Genomic DNA, 18,055 nt, shown 5'->3' with positions numbered 1-18,055 from the left:
GTTCAATGCAGAGAAGAAAGGGTTGCAATGGAGGGTGTCTGATGCTGAACAGAAACTCGAGGAGCAAAAGCAAGTTAATGTTCAAAAACAGAAAGACTGGGAAGCCGCATGCGAGCGTACTAATGCTGAGATGCAATCTCAGCGTGATGCGATCGTGCAGTTGTCCGGTGAGAAATCAGAACTTGCTGAAGAGGCTCAGCAGGCGCGCGTTGCGGCCGAGAAGAAAGAGAAAGAATATGTTGATCGGATTGATAAGCTAGAGGTTCTTGTGCAGAAGAAGGTGTCGGAGTGTGAAACTGAACGACGCCTTCTTGATACCAAGGCTGCTGAGTGTCGGGCTTCTGAACTCCTTGCCGAGGAGGCATCTGCTGATAGCAAGTGGTTGCTTTCGCGTGGTATACCTCTGGTAATTTTCTACGTTTGCCTTGCTCCTTCATTTTCTTTTATTTTTGTGACTTTTCTTTCATTTAATCGCCCCTTTTTTCACAGCTTGCCGATCGTATTTTAAACTCACCTGAACTTGCGAGGTATATGTTTGAGTTGGGTCTGGCTGCTTACAATAGTGGTCGAAAGTTTGGGTATGCTGAGGGCAAGGCGGCGACTATCGAGAAAGAGAAAGATTATCGTTTCGAGTTGTATTAGGAAGATTGTGACGGTGCATTTGCTGCTAAGCGCAAGGAGTTTTCGACCCTTGAGTTTGCTGTTGTTCGAGCTGCAGAGAAATTGGCTCGCAAAGCGGATGGGATTGCCTTACTGAAGAAGGCTCTTGGAGATGATGGTGGTGCGGCAAGAGGTGCTGGCACTAGTCATACTTGATGTGTGAATTCCGGCCTGTGCGCCGCGTATGGCCCTGAGTGGCCTTGTAATGTTGGTTGTTTGTTTAGACAATTTCATTTTTTGTTTACCTGTTATGCATGCGGGTATTTAGACATGTTTGTCGGTGGATATTTTAGCTTTGTTTTTCAGTTTATGCGAATTTGGCTATCGTCATAATATGTGCATGTGGAATTACTTTGATTAGGTGTCACGAATGAATGATGGCGCTGACAGGTGCTGTTGTGTTAACTACAACGTTTTATTCTGTCGTTTTAATGCGCGCGCTGATTTGTGACTTACGAAGTGATCGAGTTGCAGGTTATTGTGTGAGCTCAGCTGTGTTCATCCTTGGGAGCCATACAATGCTTAGTTACCTTGCTATCGATATTTTCGTGTTTTTGTGGGCACGAAGTTTTAGTTTTGCCGTTTTGTAGGCTTTGGTTGTGTTTTCGACCCGGCTGTGCACTTGGTTGTGACGAGCCTTGGAGGTCTATAACGTTTCCTATGGTCGAGCCATTCGATGTTTCGTGTACGCCCAAAGTAATAAATGCAGTTGTGACAAGAAATTTGCATGAAGTAAAAGTAGCCAAACACTTCTTGTATTATAGTAAATGTGTTGGCGATTCGGCCTTTGCGATTACATAATTGTTTTACATGTAGCACTTCCTAAGTTGCTGAGCGTTCCAGGTTCGCGGAACCTCCTTGTTGTTGATGGTGCGCAATTTGTAAGCTCCCTTGCCGAGTACTGCATTAATGATATATGGGCCTTCCCACTTGGGGGCCAGCTTTCCGGGCTTTTCTGCGTTGGAAGCTTCATTGTCCCTTAGGACGTAATCTCCCGGATTGAAAGTGCAAACTCGGACTCGGGAGTTGTAGTATTTCTCCAGCTTTGTTTTGTACTTGGCCTCGTTGATTGCTGCCATCTCTCTCCGTTCTTCTAGGAGGTCCAGATCGATCCTCCTTTCTTCTTCATTGTTGATTAAGTTCATTAAGAGCATTCGTGGAGATGGCAGCCCTATTTCTGCTGGAATGACCGCCTCAGACCCATAGACCAGGCTGAACGGTGTCTCACCGTTGCTTGTCTTTGGCATTGTCCTATGGGCCCACAGTATGTTGGGCAGTTCGTCCACCCAGCCTTTTCTCTTCTCGCCTAACCTTGCTTTGATACCATCAACGATACTCTTATTGACTGCCTCTACTTGACCGTTCCCTTGCGGGTGCGCAACCGAAGAGAAGGTGTGTTCGATGTGTAGTTCTTTGAACCATCGTTCGAGGTCGTCTGCTGCGAAGTTAGTTCCGTTATCGGTGATGATTCTGAGAGGTAGGCCAAAGCGGCATATGATTTGTTCCCATATGAATCGCTTGACGACTGCCGATGTGGTTGATGCAAGTGCTTTCGCCTCTACCCATTTGTTGAAATAGTCGACTGCGACTATTATGAATTTGACCGCCCCTGGTGCTTCCGGGAAAGGACCTACCATGTCTATGCCCCATTGTTGAAAAGGCCATGCGGTTGTGACTGGTACTAGTTCATTTTTGGGGCGCATGGTCTTGGGCGCATGTCTCTGGCAGCCACTGCACTTTCTCAACTCTTTCACAGCATCCAGATGCATCCCGGGCCAGTAGTATCCGGCATTCATCACTTTTGCCACCACCATTCGAGGCCCGGCATGAATACCACAAATTCCTTCATGAACTTCCCGGATTAGGTAGTTTGCGTCTTTGGCGTCAACGCATCTCAGCAGCGGGCCGAGATACGACTTTCGGTACAGTATCCCATCTGCCATCTGATAGTGTTCTGCTTTGTATTGGATCTTTCACGCCTCGGCTTTGTTTTCGGGAAGTATCCCTGACTGCAGGTACATGATTATTGGTGTCATCCAGGACGTTGTTCCTGTCTGGATGACGCTTACTTCTCTAAGTAGAACGGATGGATTGCTCAAAACCTCTATGCGCACATCCTTTGCTAGGTGCTGGAAACTTGTTGATGCGAGCTTACTCAGCGAGTCTGCTGGTTTGTTCTCGCTTATGTTTATGTGGTGCACCTTGTAGGAGTAGAAGGTTTGTAGCAATGTTTTTGCTTGGCTGAGATAGAGTGCCATGACATCCCCTTTGGCTTCGTATTGGCCGTTGATTTGCCCTGCTACCAGTATGGAGTCCACATGCGCTTCGATGTGTCGGACCCCCATTTTGATTGCCAATCGTAAGCCAGCCAGGAAAGCTTCATACTCTGCTTCGTTGTTTGTGCTTTTAAAATCCAGGCGTATGGCGTACGTGAATTCATGTTTATCGGGGCTTACCAGCCTTAGCCCTGCGCCTGCTCCGTTTTCGTTGGACGCTCCGTCGGTGTATAACAACCATGGCTCTTCTGTTTGCTTTTTCTCAGCTTTTTCCATTGCTTTACATTCTCTTTCTTTGTCATCCGGGACTTCGGTCATAAAATCTGCCAAGACTTGGCCTTTGATTGATGGTCGTGGTCTGAAAACCACGTTGTGACCTCCCAGTTCTATTGCCCATTTGGCTAGCCTTCCTGATACTTCTGGCCTTGCGAGGATGTTGCCGATGTTGTAGTTTGTTAGCACGTGGATGACGTGATTGGCAAAGTATCTGCGCAACCATCTTGAAGCATGAATCAGTGCAAGGACTAACTTTTCCATGATTGCATATCGGGTTTCTGGGTCGGTCAAGGTTCGTGACACGTAGTAAACTGGTGTCTGAGTCCCTTGACGATCGACGAGTAAGACTGCTCCGACTGCCTTATCGGAAGCTGATAGGTAGAGTACCAAAGGTTCACCTTTGTTTGGTGCGGTTAATGTTGGCAGTTTGATGAGACAGTCTTTCATCTCGCGGAACGCGTTCTCTGCTTCCGGAGTCCACTGAAACTGGCTTTTCTTCATACAATTGCGCAAGGTTTTGATGAACGGAAAAGATTTTGCAGCATGGTTAGCTAGGAAGCGATTGAGCGCGGCTAGTCGTCCTGCTAACTTTTGCATGTCTTTGATGTTTGATGGTGAAGGCATCCTTTCTATGGCTTGGACTTTTTCCGGATTCACCTTAAAGCCATCTTTTGTGACGATGAAGCCTAAGAACTTTCCTTCCTCCATACTGAATGAGCATTTTGCTGGGTTCAACTTGATACTCACGCTGCGCAGCGTGTTGAAAGTTTTCTGGATGTTCGCCAACATCGTGCTCTCTTCTTTGCTCATAATTACCAAATCATCCATGTACACTTCTATGTACTTGCTGATGGCGTCACTGAATGTTTCGTTCATCAATCTTTGGTAAGTTGCGCCCGCATTCTTCAAACCGAAAGGCATCTTGGTGTAACAATACAGCCCTGTCGGCATGCGGAATGCGGTCTTATCTTCATCTTGGACAGCCATTTGAACCTGGTGATACCCCTTGTAGCAATCAAGAAAGCATTTCCACCTGAATGTTGCTAGAGAATCGATTTTTTCGTCTTTGTCTGGTAAGGCGTAGCAGTCGCGTGGGCATGCCTTGTTTAGGTCTTTGTAGTCGACGCACATTCTCCAGCTGCCGTTTGGTTTCTTTACCATCACTGGGCTTGCTACCCATGTTTGGTATCTGACTTCTCTGATGATGCCTGCATTTAGTAGTTCTAGTACTTGCTCTTTCATGGCGTCATGCTTTATATCGCCCAGGTGGCGCATGGCGTGTACCACTGGCTTTGCGTCCTCTGAGACGTTTAGACGGTGCTCTGCAATGTGTCGTGGAACACCAACCATGTCATCTGGTGTCCAGGCGAACACGTCCATATTCTCGTGTAACAACTTCTTGAGCGCTGCGCGTGTTAGATCGGACATCGCTGGTCCTAGGGTAACTGTTTGGTCTGGGTGAGCGCTGTTCAACACCCATTTTTCTGCCTCTGCGCGTGGCGCTGGTTTACTTGCTTTTGTAGGCCTCATTTCATCTGTTGCTAATACTTCCTTGCTTGCGTATATCAGTGCGATGCCTGTTTCCGTTGGGAATCCGACGGCCGAATGTGGTGCAGAGCAAATCTACTGAAGTCTCCCTGGGATTCTCTTCCTAGGTGGATGTCGTGTCTTGAGTGTGCGGGTAGCACCATGAACGTGACTTCTTCTGTTCTTGAATTCGTCCGTCCGAAAGTAACACCGGGAATGATATCTGTCCCAGGGGAAAGACGGCCTCGTTGCAGAAACCAGTTAATGGGTAGTCTACTGGCTCCAAGCGCGCCTTGTCCTACTGGTCAAATTGATTGAAGCATTGTTCATATATGATATCCGCGGTGCTCCCCGGATCGATGAAGATGTAGTCTGTCTGGTAATGACCAATCACTCCTGGAATAACTATTGGTCGTTTTTCCCTCGGGCCTCCTCTAACAACTGGGAAGATGACTTGCTTCTCGCGCCATGAATCATGTTGTGTGCGCTTGTTGTAATTTTTCTTTGGTCTTCGTGGACCTCCCTGCACCATGTGGGTTTCCAACTTCCTGAGTTTTTTGTTATCTGGCCCTTCGTCTCTTCTTTGGATTTGGCGGTAGTCGCGCTTTCCGCCCTTGACCAGGTGAGTGAGCTTTCCATCTCTTAGGGCTCTTTCAATTTCTTACTTCAGGCTAAAACAGTCATCGGTTAGGTGACCTGTATCCTTATGGAATTCACAATAGAGATTGGGATCTTGACCCCTTTTGTTGCGCATCTGCAGGGGTGGTTTAAATTGGTGATTTTCAGTGGCCAAGACCTCCGAAGGGGTCTTTGTTAATGGCGTCCACTACTTCTCTCTGTTTTCCTTCTTTACTTCTTTTCGGTGTGCTATCTAATTGATTGTGTGTCGGGCATCTTCTCTTGGTGGGCTTCTTTCTCTATGACTGGAAGACCTCCATGACTGGCCTCTGCCTTTTCTGCCATGTCGGTCATTATAGTTATGTGCGCGATGACGGTGGTCGTCACCGGTCAACTATTTGTCTGTCTGTGCTATTGTTTTGGCGGCTTCAATGAAGGTTTACCAATCTTTGGGTCCTCCGTCTCTTCCTTTCACGCGCTTGATTAGATCATCACACTTGACTGCCCTCATGAAATGCGCGCGCATCATTTTTTCTCCCACATCTCCAATCTCCAAACATTCCTTGTTATATCTTGTGATAAAATCTTCTACGCTTTCGTGGTCTCGACGCCATATGTTTAGACAATCTGCTGGGTCCCTGGCGTGCCTCCGCTGTTGAGAGAAGTGTGCCAGGAACTTCTCTCTGAAGTCGACCCATGATTTAATTTTTCCTGCTGGTAAGCTGTCGAACCAGACGCGCGCTGCGCCCACGAACGTTTATGCGAACAGGTGACACCAAGTTGGTAGGTTCCACCCACCTGTTGCTCCTGCGCCTTTGAAAACCTGGAGATGATCATCTGGATCTGTCAGTCCATTGTATTTGCCAACGCTGTGCGGCAGCTTGGTTTTGTCTATAGCGGCTGTGGCAATCTCCCTGATGAATTTCGAATCTTCAGCCATGTCGTCTGGACGATAGCTTAAGGTATAATCATGCTCTGCCTTTGGGTTGTACCCTGCGCGCTTTGCGGGCTTGTATGCTTCATGCTCTGGATGAAGTCTGCTAAACACTGTGGTTTCCCCTTTTTATGTTGGGTCGTCTTCTTCTTCATCCCATTCTGTGTTCATATTGCGCGCGCCCAAACGAGCCTGGATCGGTTTTCTTTGCAAGTTGGGGTTTTGTACAAAGTTGCTTTCTGTTTCGCCGTAGGTATCGCGCGTGTCGTGCGCGCTTGGTCTTCTCACATTTTGAACTGGTCCTTTCTCCGGACGTAGGTTCCACGCGTTAGTCTGCTGAGTTGTATGTGTACTTAGAGACCTTGGTTGTGGAGTTACAAATGCTGACTGGTTAGCTTGTGCTTGGAGTAGAGCTTGCTGTGCGCTGAGTTGCGTATAAACGAGGTTTATGGACGCCATCTGTTCGGCATACCAGGAAGCTAGAGTTTTTCCTTCGGGTAGCCCTAAAAGAGCGGAGTAATTGAGTTGTGCTTGTTCCGATGGAGCTGAGGGGCCAGCTCCATGGCTTGGTGTCAGCATTGGTGGGGGTGTCTGGTGTATCACCCCGGTCGGAGTTTGGAATGCAGCTCCGTTTGTGGTTTGAGTGATGATTCTTGCTGGTGGAGTTTGGAAAGTGGGTCCAGTTGTGGTTTGGCTAGCAACCCTGGATACACTTCCAAAGATAGGAGGAAAATCGTTGTTCAGTTGTCCCTCTTGGATGGTTTCGTTCCTTTGACCCTTTTGGACGTGTGCTGTGTCCGAAACGAGTTCGAAGGAAGAAACTTCTCCGTCGACTAGGTGTGAGGGATTTTGTTCGGCCATTTTTTACGAGTGTTTTTCAATAGAGAAAAGAGATGAGATTGGTTTTGCAAAAAGTGGATGGCGCCAATGATGAAACACCGATTAACACAAGGTTTATCGATGGGGTTATTTCGTCTATGGGTTCAACCTCTTTCCTTACTCGTGACAATAGCTCGAAACCTGCAAAACAGTAACCACCGTCAGTCTCGTTAAGAGGGGGAGAAAGGGGATTTCCCTCTTAACCAGGCTCCGGCGTGAGAATAAGTACTGTTCTGAGAGAAATAAACAGTGTGTGTATAGAGTGAGTATGGAGAGTAAAAATCCTGAACCTGAATGATGAAGGTTCCTATTTATAGCCGGAGGGTGAAGAAGGAAGGAGCAGCTATGCCAGCTGTGGGCGCGTGCCAGCTGTCCGACCAAAGGGAATATCCTCTTGGTCTGCTCTGTCGCGGCAGGTGTAGTGGTACACGTGGCGTTCTTTCATTTGTCCACGCTGGAGACCTCGTACCGGTGTTGTCAGCTCTACTACCTGATTTGCCGCAGGCCTATGTGGCGTCCTGGGAGTGGTGACACGTGTTGTCCTTTGTGTCTGGTAGAGCATCTTTGGTGCCACCTACGGATCTTCTAGAAGTTTCTAGAAGCTTCTGGATTGCTCTGCTGATGTGGACACCTTGTATGCTCAAAACTGGTGTGGTCTCTGCCATATAGGCAGGAAATTGGGACCATACCTCTTCAAATACAATAATTGATTCAAAAATAAAGGGGCTAGTTGGGATTTTTCATGATCCTATTGGGGTTGATATAAAAAACCTAAAACGTTGAATAAGAAGAAAAATCAAAACTAAAATGGATAATTATAGAAAGTAAGTATTTTAATTTTCAAAAGTGGGTAAATTTTTGTGGCAAGTAAAGTAGACTTGTACACAATAATTTAGAAACTAGTATAATTCCGTATCTCCTATTTCATGTCAACAATTCAGGTAGATGAATTATTTAAAGGCAAATCTCATCTTTCTGAAATTTGCCGATAATAATCCAAAGTTAGTTATTAGTCAATAATAATCTGATCTCGTCCAATTTTTTTGTAAAATGGTCCGCCGTTAAAATAGCTTAACTGAACCGATGTGTTAGGGTTTTTTTATCAGAACGAGGATACGAGTCGATTAATGTAAAACTTACCTCGAAATACTGCCCCTAACCCACAAAAACGATGCTTCAATCCGGGTGTTTAACTTCCAATTAACAAAATTCAAGCCATTTCGAACACAATTTCGGGGTAAGTTTTACATCAACCGACTCGTATCCTCGTTCTGATCAAAAGCCCTAAAACATCGGTTTGTAATTCGAAAAAAACACTTAACTCCGTTAAGCTTATTTTAACGGCAGACTATTTTACAAAAAAAAAAAAATGGACGAAATCGGATTATTATTGGCTAATAACTGATTTGGGATTATTATCGACCAATTTCAGAAAGATGGGATTATTATTTTCCAATTTGCCTTATTTAAAAAACAAGATACATAAACATCACCTAACTATTTAATATTATTATTAAACTATAATCCATATTAGAACTTGAGTTATTACACTCTAGACTTCTATTTGTGTCTACAAACCGATATGGTTTTCATTTCTTGCCAATTTAGCTTATGAAACTAACATTGTTACAACTATGTTGCTAACGTTTATGAAACTGAGTGAAATACCTTTACTATTTAAAGCAATAAAAATATTTTTTTGAGAACTACTTGGAATTAGCCGATGTATGTACAAACGAAGAAGCCCCACCGACGACCTATGCAAATTTAACTCTCCGACGACCTGTACTAGTCCGTATATCACAATCACCGCAGACTGTTTCTGCACCGTTGTACAACCATCCGGCCACCATTGAACAAAACACAACCACCAAAGCTAATCAATGATAAACTTACTCCTGCGACTGTGAGCATTAATAAAAAACACAGGGTCGTACACAAAAAAAAATAGAGTAAAATGCACGGATAGTCCCTGTGGTTTTGTAAAATAACACCTATAGTCCCCAACTTTTGGAAATTACACCGGTGCTCCCTGTGGTTTGCCAATTTGTTACTCGGATAGTCCCTGAAGTGGATGGGGGTTAGTTTTCTCAGTTAAGTGGGTGTGAAATGACCTTAATGCCCTTACTGTATTAAAAAATATTAAAAGATAAAGTTAACTTAAGTGGGCCCCACCCCACCCTTACCCCCACCTAGGGCTGTAAACGAGCCGAGCTAGACCCAGCTCGAGCTCGGCTCGAGCTCGAATTTTAAATCGAGCTGAGATTTGAGGCTCGAGTTCGGCTCGATTAGAATTCGAGCTAGCTCGGCTCGATCTAGCTCGAACTAACAAAGAACCGCAAAATTTATTACTTAAAAACCCTTAAAAATGAATTTCTTCATAGACTAAGGGCCATAATTGCCATTTAATTTAACCATATGGCTAAATATGCAAGTATAAATAGTTAATTCACTTTCTCCTTGTCTTTACCTTCTTTTATATGGGAGATACACCCTTAGTTTTTGTTTTCTAAGCGATGTGGGACAAAAAAATGAAGAATGTAAACCTTATCGAGCCAGGTCACGAGCTCACGAGCCGAGCCAGACCAAGCTCGAGCTCGGCTCGTTTATAAATCGAGCTGAGCCGAGCTGGCTCGTTTACAACCGAGCCAATTTCGAGCCGAGCTTTCTTCGAGCTTTTTTCGAGCGAGTTTCGAGCGAGCTGCGAGCCACGAATTTTTTGAACACCCCCACCCCCACCCTCGATTTGATTCTGAGAACCAACCAACAATGCACTTCCATTCTGATCATAATTTAATTCTGAAATCCTCTTCATTTCTGATGGCTTTCCCGCAATTCAATTCGATCCTGATTTTGAAAACTATGCACCAATGCTCTTCTATTCCGGTCACCATCCTGCAATTCTATTCGATTCCGATCACCATCCTGTAATTCAATACCATTCTGATCACCATCCTGTAATTTAGTACGATTCCGATCACTATCCAGCATCCCCGCACAACTCCGATCACCATCCCGCAACTCGGTTCGCTCCCGACTATAAACCTGATCACCTAACAGCAATGATGAAGCTACCAAACCACTAACCTCCACCTTCTTCACACTCTGAAGTCTGAACATCTTTTAATCCCTCAATTTCAGCATTATATTTCTCAACTAGTATTAAGCCCCTGCGTTGCAGCGGTTGTCGTAAAACTATGTCAAGTCAACGACCATCAACACTGAAAAAGCTCGTAAAAACAAAATAAATAAAAACGAAAAAAATAACGCCGAGCGAAAAGCAGACGTAAAATCTTTGAATCACGAACGCTTGTTGTAGAGAAATTAAACCGAAACGTAAACATAGAAAAAAAATAACTAAAGTCAATCTAGGACCCGTGCGTTGGACAAACTTGTTAAACAGAGAAAAATAGATGTGTTGTGACTGGCCAGTCAAACGGGAAAAAATATACGAAAAATTGTTGAACCCCACACGCACGTTTTGTGCGTTAACTCACAAAATTTAGAACGAAACGAAAAACTTGGGAAAGATGAAAAGTATGGTGGGCCAAAATTGAAAATAAAAAAGATTTGGGATTAAATTGCAAAAGATGAAAAACTTTGAGTTAAAAGTAAAAAAAACAAAGGGTCTAAATTGCAAAATTAAAGTTATTTATTAATCTTAGATAAAGATAAGGATAAAAATAATGATATCTATATATTAGTTATTAATAGAATATTAGTATTAAAAGAAATTTATTAAATAAATATGAATAAAATTTATAAGGTTATATAAGAGAATGCCATGTGGCATTATTTGTAGTCTTTTATTATAAGTTTGATTTCCATTACACACTTAAAATTAGGGTTAGGGCTTGTAACTTTTCCTAAATCACTACACAATCATTACAATTGGATGCAATTAACACACGCTTTGGTACCTCTCAGTTAAGTGGGTGGATGGAAGTAACAGGGAGCCGGAGAAGGATGGAAGTAACAGACAGATTTGAATACAGATTTGAGGGTGAGGGTGGAGTGGGGCCCACTTGAGTTAACTTATCTTTAAATTTTTTTAATATTTTTTTAATACAGTAAGGGCATTAAAGTCATTTCATACCCACTTAACTGAGAAAACTAACACCCATCCACTCCAGGGACTATCCGAGTAACAAACTGTCAAACCACAGGGAGCACCGGTGTAATTTCCAAAAGTTGGAGACTATAGATGTTATTCTACAAAACCACAGGACTATCCATGCATTTTACTCAAAAAAATATAACTGAAACTGAGATTTTCACCAAAACACAGACGAAAACCATAACTACTAAAAACAATTTTCTATACTGCTTACATTTATACCAATATACAGAAATATTATAATACGACAAAATAAAAATAAAAGGTTGGCAGCGAGGTCGTTAATAACAAAAACAATTAATTATATCAACCCTTTATCTTCTTAAAAGACTACCAGTCTTGTATAAAATACAGTTAAAATATTAAATTCTTAGCTAAAATATACCAACTCATCTCTTCAAACCCTAGTAATCAATTGAAACAGTCACTATATAACTCCTTTCAAATATACACAAAATTTCACCTGGACAAAACACAGCTTAACCCGTCTTTCGTTCAGCTGCCACGCTTCTGCGTAACTTCCAAACTGAAGTTGGTTCCAGTCTTCTTCCCCAATTGAGCCGGGTCAGGTGACAGGTTAGCCCAAAATGTGTGGTGCTCATGATAACGGTGCAGTTAGTGTTTGTGAAAGTTTTGATGGGGTGAGTGTTTGCCAGATTGCTTCAACAAATGCATGCAACCAGCTGCTGAGAATAAGCCGATTGCACCGAATGCTATTATAGTTGAATTTTCAATGCTCCCACTGTAACCTCTCTGTAACATAACTAGCCATATCAACATTTTGCCATTATGATTTCTAAAAAGTTTCAAATGTTTAATGTGGTTGGATGGTTTGAATGGTAAAAATATGTCAAACAATCTTGGTTTCAAAAGCGCGAAGCGCACAAAGGCAACAAGGTCTAAAATCAAAGCGCAAATCGCAAAAGTGGAGGGTTTTTCGCACGCGAGGCGCAAGGTGTTTATATATATATATATTTTTTATATATATCCTATAGGTTTTTAGCATCCCTTACCGAAAATATAGCATGATTCACTTAAATAAGGTTTACATATGATTTAATGTATAATTCACTTAAATGTACAACTATTTTAGCTACATGTATAACACTCTAAAGCACAAAAACACCTTTTGTACAAGAAGCGCGCGCCTCAGAGGGATTTTTTTCCAAAAAAGCTCGCTTTTTGTGTGCTTTTTGTACAGAGCTCGCCTTATGTCACACAAGGCGCACCTCTTTGTGCCTAGGGTCGCTTTGCGCTTAACCACTCTTAAGGCGCACTTTTTTAAACCAAGCAAACAATAAAAAGAAAATAGGTGGTACTAAAAAAATCCAATTTTAGTCTTTAATTTCTTATATACGTTAATACTTCAATATGTTTATAATTGTAATTTAAGTTAACTTAAGTGTGTGATATTTAATGAAGTAAGTACACTTTAGTTGAGTTAACATTTATCAATTACACAAAAAAAGTTAATACACATTTGAAAAAAAATATTTTAAAAATTAACTTAATAGAATTTATAAATGTTACGTCAAACTTCAAAGTTCATTTTTAAAGACATATCATGACGATTGTAATTGTTAACAAATAACATTACACTTTATTCAACAAGTATAATACATTTTTTATTCAACCCGTGCAATACACAGGTATTTCAAATACATAATTTCCTTTAATCACTCAGTATATAAATTACATTTTTTTAACCTATGTAATACACGGGATTCTAACCTAGTACTCTTAATATACATGTATTGATGTTTGTAGTTCAAGTCCACAAACTTGTTCAAGTTCGACCCACCAACCCGTGGACACGACCCATTTAACACCTTTATTTAACAAGTGTCCAAAATTTTCTTAACTTATATGTCAAATAAACGAAAAGAGTTACATACCAGAATCAGACATAAAAGAATCGCTGCGTTTGCGGGCGCTAGAGAAAGGCTAATCATTCCTCCACGCAACTCATTCGGCACATATCTGTAAATATAACAAGTACGCTCGTATAATTGAAAGATAAATCATTAAAAATAAGTTTAGTGTATAAAATAAATAAATAAATAGCTTACAAAGTTCTCAACCGGGCCAAAGAAGGTAAAACCAAACCGATACAAGCATGAAACAAGCAAAAAAGCCCGACAAGAATTCCAATTTCCTGCACGAGTTTTTGATCCCGATAAATAACACATCATGTACTAATGGCTATCATAATGTAACATTAAACAAAACAAGTATGAAGTACCTGGTAATCATACGCTACTATAGACAGAACAATGCCTGCTATAACAAATGCATAAACTAGACAATCTTCGGTGCGGAGAGGTAATGGTCCGTTTATAAACCATGGAAACGCTGTGCTTCCTAACATTTTAGCTCCCAACAAACACGGGTATATCATGCCTAGATTAACTTCCCGTCCATCAGCCTAGAAATCAACACATTCTTTGAAATTAATATTTAAAGAAGGATTTTATTTGTCTTTTGAATGTTGGTGACAGGAATGTATGAATCATACCACTATTGTAGGGGCCCATAATATCCAAAAGACTGCAACAGAAAACTGAACGCAAGATTGTGCCCAGCCCAATAACCATATTCTTTTATCTGCAAATATCATGTCGCATTTATTACAGGTGAGTATGGGCTGGTTATAGCCTGAAACCAAACCATAAATTTTAATAGAGTAGAATGCCATTTCGTCCCTGAGGTTTGGCCAGTTTGCAACTTTCGTCCAAAGGTTTGTTTTTCTGCATCTGGATCCAAAAGGTTTGAAATCTTACCATTTTCATCCGGCTCGTTAACTCCATCCATTTTTCTCCGTTAAGTCAGTGGTATTTTTGTCCTTTTGTTAACTTAAAGGACAATTCGGTCTTTTCCACTTTATGTACAAGCATTCAAAAAAAAACCCCTAACCGAATGCGTTAGACCAAATTGCCCTTTAAGTTGACAAAAAAGACGGAAATACCCTTGAATTAACGGAGAAAATGAATGGAGTTAACGAGTTGGATGAAAATGGCAAGATTTCAAACCTTTCGGATCTAGATGCGGAAAAACAAGCCTTTGGACGAAAGTCGCAAAACTGACTAAACCTCAGGGACGAAATGGCGTTTACTCTTTTTAATACCAAGAGACAGACAAAGAGAGATGTTTGTGTGTTTACCAGAGAAGATATGTGTGTTCAGTGATATCCGATAATCCTTAATACTTGCAGGTGGAGATTCCCGCCATTCTCTCGCAATGGAAACGATACTTACAACCGCCAGTAATGCGGTAGCAGTGGAAGGTGAAAACATATTCTTCTTAAGCTCATTACTAACCAACCAATTTGCAACCACTTGGCTCCCGATCAAAGAAGCAGACTCAAGAAAAGTCATTAGCCAAAACATTTCGTTCAACGAATCCAGCCTGTGCCCTAACTGCCAAAAAAACAAGGTATCTCTACTTAGAAATACGTGTCATGAGGTTCTGAATAAACGGTTATTGAGATACAGAAAAGCATAAACCTTGTCATGCTCGGTCACCATCCATGTTTCAAAACCGAATAAAAATATTGAACTGGCTAGAGAGAGAGAAACACTTGCTAGCCAAATGCTTGGATGTGAGAAAAGCCGCTTCCAGATAGCGACAAAAAGGTGCAAAACGCAAAACATCAAGCAAATTTTCTTTCTACCTCTGTGAAAACAAGCATAAGAAGATCATATACTAAATATGTTTGAGAATATGTTCATGTAACAAGATTAACCAATATAGAAAGGTGTAACAGAAAAAAGATGTACATTAAGTCAGATAGCATGCCTAAACCAGTCCCAAGAAAGAGTGCAGATGCAGAACCGATGATAAGAGATGACACCATTTGCTCCTTACTTACACCAAAGTATGCCATCTCGTACTCCCCAAACACTGACCACATACCTTCCATTACTAGAGTAGAAGCAAATATCAATAGTTAGTTCAAGCGCTACTGTGAATCAAGTATGTGCAAAGCTAAATCTGTGATAACTGTCTCATCAAAATGAAGTACAAGACAAAGTCTTTTATATATAGGAGAACCTAATAATAACAAACAGAACATAACTGAATGTTAACTAACTCTACTAATACAACTGAATATAACAAAACGAATAGATCCTCTACTATGACCAATTCTAGTTACAGTCATTAACTAATGAGTAATCATGATACCTCAATCGGCATCTGCAGGCTATTTATACGATGACGACGACAATCAATCAACACGAAGATAATTAAACTTTAGTAGTGCAGCTAATGTCAAGTTTACAGTTAATATACAGCTAATGGCATGTTTACAGTTAATTTTCAGAAGTATCTAATGCAAATAAATCAAGTTTACAGTTGATCTTCAGAAGTAACTAACACAAATAAATCAAGTTGAAGATTAATTTCATGTTTACAGATAATTTTCAGAAGTATCTAATGCAAATGAATCAACTTTACAGATAATTTTCAGGAATATCTAATGCAAAACAAATTAAGTTTACAGATAATGTGAAGTATACATATGTGCTTTTTTTTTTTTTTTTTGCAAAATGAAGAAGTTAACTGCTGGCTGACCTGATGAGAAACAGAATAAAAGAAGAAAATTCCTCTGAAAGCGAAGCAAAGAAGAGGGAAGTAATTGATCGAAAACGGTGGAGATCCTGCTGGAATTGTGAGGCAAGCATAAAACAGAGAGTAAGCATGATACGAATATGAATATTGACAGTGGCTGATTGTTTTCCCAAACTTCACTCTCGATTACAACTCCCATTGGAGACGAAATGTGCAGATCGATCCTTGATTTTGGATCCGAATCATGCGAATCAACTAGTAAGTAGTAAATCGATCGATTTTCAGGAGATCCGATCGCACGTGCCCTACTTTTCTTTCCTCCTCTAAATGGGGCAAACATGGATCGGGCCTGGTGAATCGGACTCATATACAAATGTGAACACATAAACATCATTTATTGTGTTTTCGGTTTCGCTGCAAATGAATCGAACGTTTAGCAAACTGTTTGGTGCGGAGTTTGTTTAATAGATGGACAAAAACGAACATGGAATTTCGTTTGATTAGTTAAATGAACAAACACAAAAGAGGTATGGTTTATTCAATTGTGATCGTAACATTGGAGAATATATTCGTTTACTGTTCATGGGTGTTTGTTTTTGTTTCGTTGATGTTCAGTCATAGTCATGGAAACTTAGATATTTGAAAGATTAGTAATTATGTTTATGTTTGTTTTGGGAAAATTATGTTTATAATTATAATATCAAGTGCGTAAGAAGGTTTGGGATTAAGAATGTGTTGGGGAATTTCGGTTTGCCGGATGATCAGAGAGGCGTGTAATCACTCTCAGATCAAATTATTTCGGTGGTTCACCCGAATAATTCAATCGGATACAACTCTGATTTCGAGAAATTGAACCAGTGTATGTTGTTTGTGCGAATTGTCTGAACCAGTGTGATTGTAACCAAAGGAAACTGTCTACGAAATTGGAATTCTAGGGGTGTAACTGCCTAGTGGCAGTTATTTAGATTTTCAGACAAAACTGCCAAAAAACCGCCAATTTTTGTCATTTCGAAAATGTGACAAATTCCAGAAAATAAAATTTTCTGATGCAGTTTCATTAAGGCAATTTAATGAAAATAAATTTTTGTCAGCTCGACCCCAGCCAGGGGCTCTGCCCCTTGGACCCCGCCAGGGGCTGCCGCCCCTTGGACCCTGCTCCCAGGGGCGCTGCCCCCTTGGAACCCCCGTAGAGTACGGGCTCCGCCCGTACACTTCGAATTATAATAACTCAAACAAGCGTGCACTCCCGCACCTCCTAACTTGCTTGATGTGTATTATTATTCGCTTTGATCACCAAGTCAATCCCGATTACACTAAAATATCTAACAGAATGTTTTTTTTAATTGTATATGTTTGTTGTCTTCGTGAACAAGTTCAATTCCAAACGAACACGAACAAAATTTTCCATTCAATATGTGTTTGTGAGTCGTTCGTAAACAAATTCAACGCTAAACGAACGCACATGAACAAAGCTCTGTTACGCCATGTGTATTAAAAAAGTTACATCGGCCACTTCAAAGTTGTACTATATTTATTTTTTGTGTTGTGTTTCAGGTTGTATAACTAATTGTTAGTACCCATAGTTATGTGTATGTAGAAGTTAATATATTATTAAATTGAATTTTCGTTAAAACCAACCTTCATATTTTTTCCTTTAGATAATTGATTACATTTAAAGAAAATACATTTTTATAATTTTTATACATAATATATATTGGGTAAAGATCCTGTATAAATAGCCTTATCGTACAAAACGTACGAAACGCGTGAAACGGTCCCTACAAGATTAAGATTACCTCACAAGATCATTTGTAGAGTAATTATGATACTCTATAAAATTACCCTACAAGATCATTTTACAAAATTACCCTACAAGATCATTTGTAAGGTAATTTTGATAAGTACTTTACGAGTAAATAATTCCAAAAATGCCATTGCGTTTTTTTTAATCTTTTTATGCCTTTAGTACGTTTCGTACGATAAAGCTATTTGTATTTGATCTTTTGCCAATATATATATTACGTACCCTCATCATCCTTTATACATTACCCTCATTATCCTTTGTAGTTTGTACATTAGAATCGAGGTTCATATCCAAACTAGATCCAAATTTGATATCGGATCCTAAACAATCCGAAACCGATTTAGAACCTATATACTTAGATAGAACCCAGTTTGGTAGAACCAGTAGCTATATAA

General features: G+C 40.8%; 1 protein-coding gene across 1 annotated transcript; it reads right to left on the bottom strand.

Annotated features, from left to right (window-relative positions):
- Nucleotides 1-11,568: 11,568 nt before the first annotated feature.
- Nucleotides 11,569-16,215, bottom strand: LOC110895481 (molybdate-anion transporter). Its single transcript, XM_022142802.2, has 9 exons — nucleotides 15,860-16,215; nucleotides 15,064-15,208; nucleotides 14,791-14,959; nucleotides 14,448-14,703; nucleotides 13,803-13,891; nucleotides 13,530-13,712; nucleotides 13,357-13,442; nucleotides 13,183-13,267; nucleotides 11,569-12,040 (listed from the first exon to the last, which is right to left on the bottom strand). The coding sequence occupies exons 1-9, from the start codon at nucleotides 16,194-16,196 to the stop codon at nucleotides 11,903-11,905; spliced, it is 1,488 nt and encodes a 495-aa protein (XP_021998494.2). The 5' UTR covers nucleotides 16,197-16,215; the 3' UTR covers nucleotides 11,569-11,902.
- Between the last annotated feature and the right edge of the window lie 1,840 nt (nucleotides 16,216-18,055).

The sequence above is a fragment of the Helianthus annuus genome, chromosome 12, assembly GCF_002127325.2.
Source record: "Helianthus annuus cultivar XRQ/B chromosome 12, HanXRQr2.0-SUNRISE, whole genome shotgun sequence".
Classification (NCBI taxonomy): domain Eukaryota; kingdom Viridiplantae; phylum Streptophyta; class Magnoliopsida; order Asterales; family Asteraceae; genus Helianthus; species Helianthus annuus.
This window is presented reverse-complemented; position numbering and strand designations above follow the sequence as displayed.

What these genes read in the sequence shown, in the direction of transcription:
- LOC110895481 (XM_022142802.2), bottom strand. Translation starts at nt 16,196, where the DNA reads ATGTTTGCCCCATTTAGAGGAGGAAAGAAAAGTAGGGCACGTGCGATC. An exon ending in TGGTGACCGAGCATGACAAG is followed by an intron (nt 14,704 to 14,790) that starts GTTTATGCTTTT and finishes TTTTTTTGGCAG; the next exon opens with TTAGGGCACAGGCTGGATTC. An exon ending in TAGTAGCGTATGATTACCAG is followed by an intron (nt 13,443 to 13,529) that starts GTACTTCATACT and finishes AAACTCGTGCAG; the next exon opens with GAAATTGGAATTCTTGTCGG.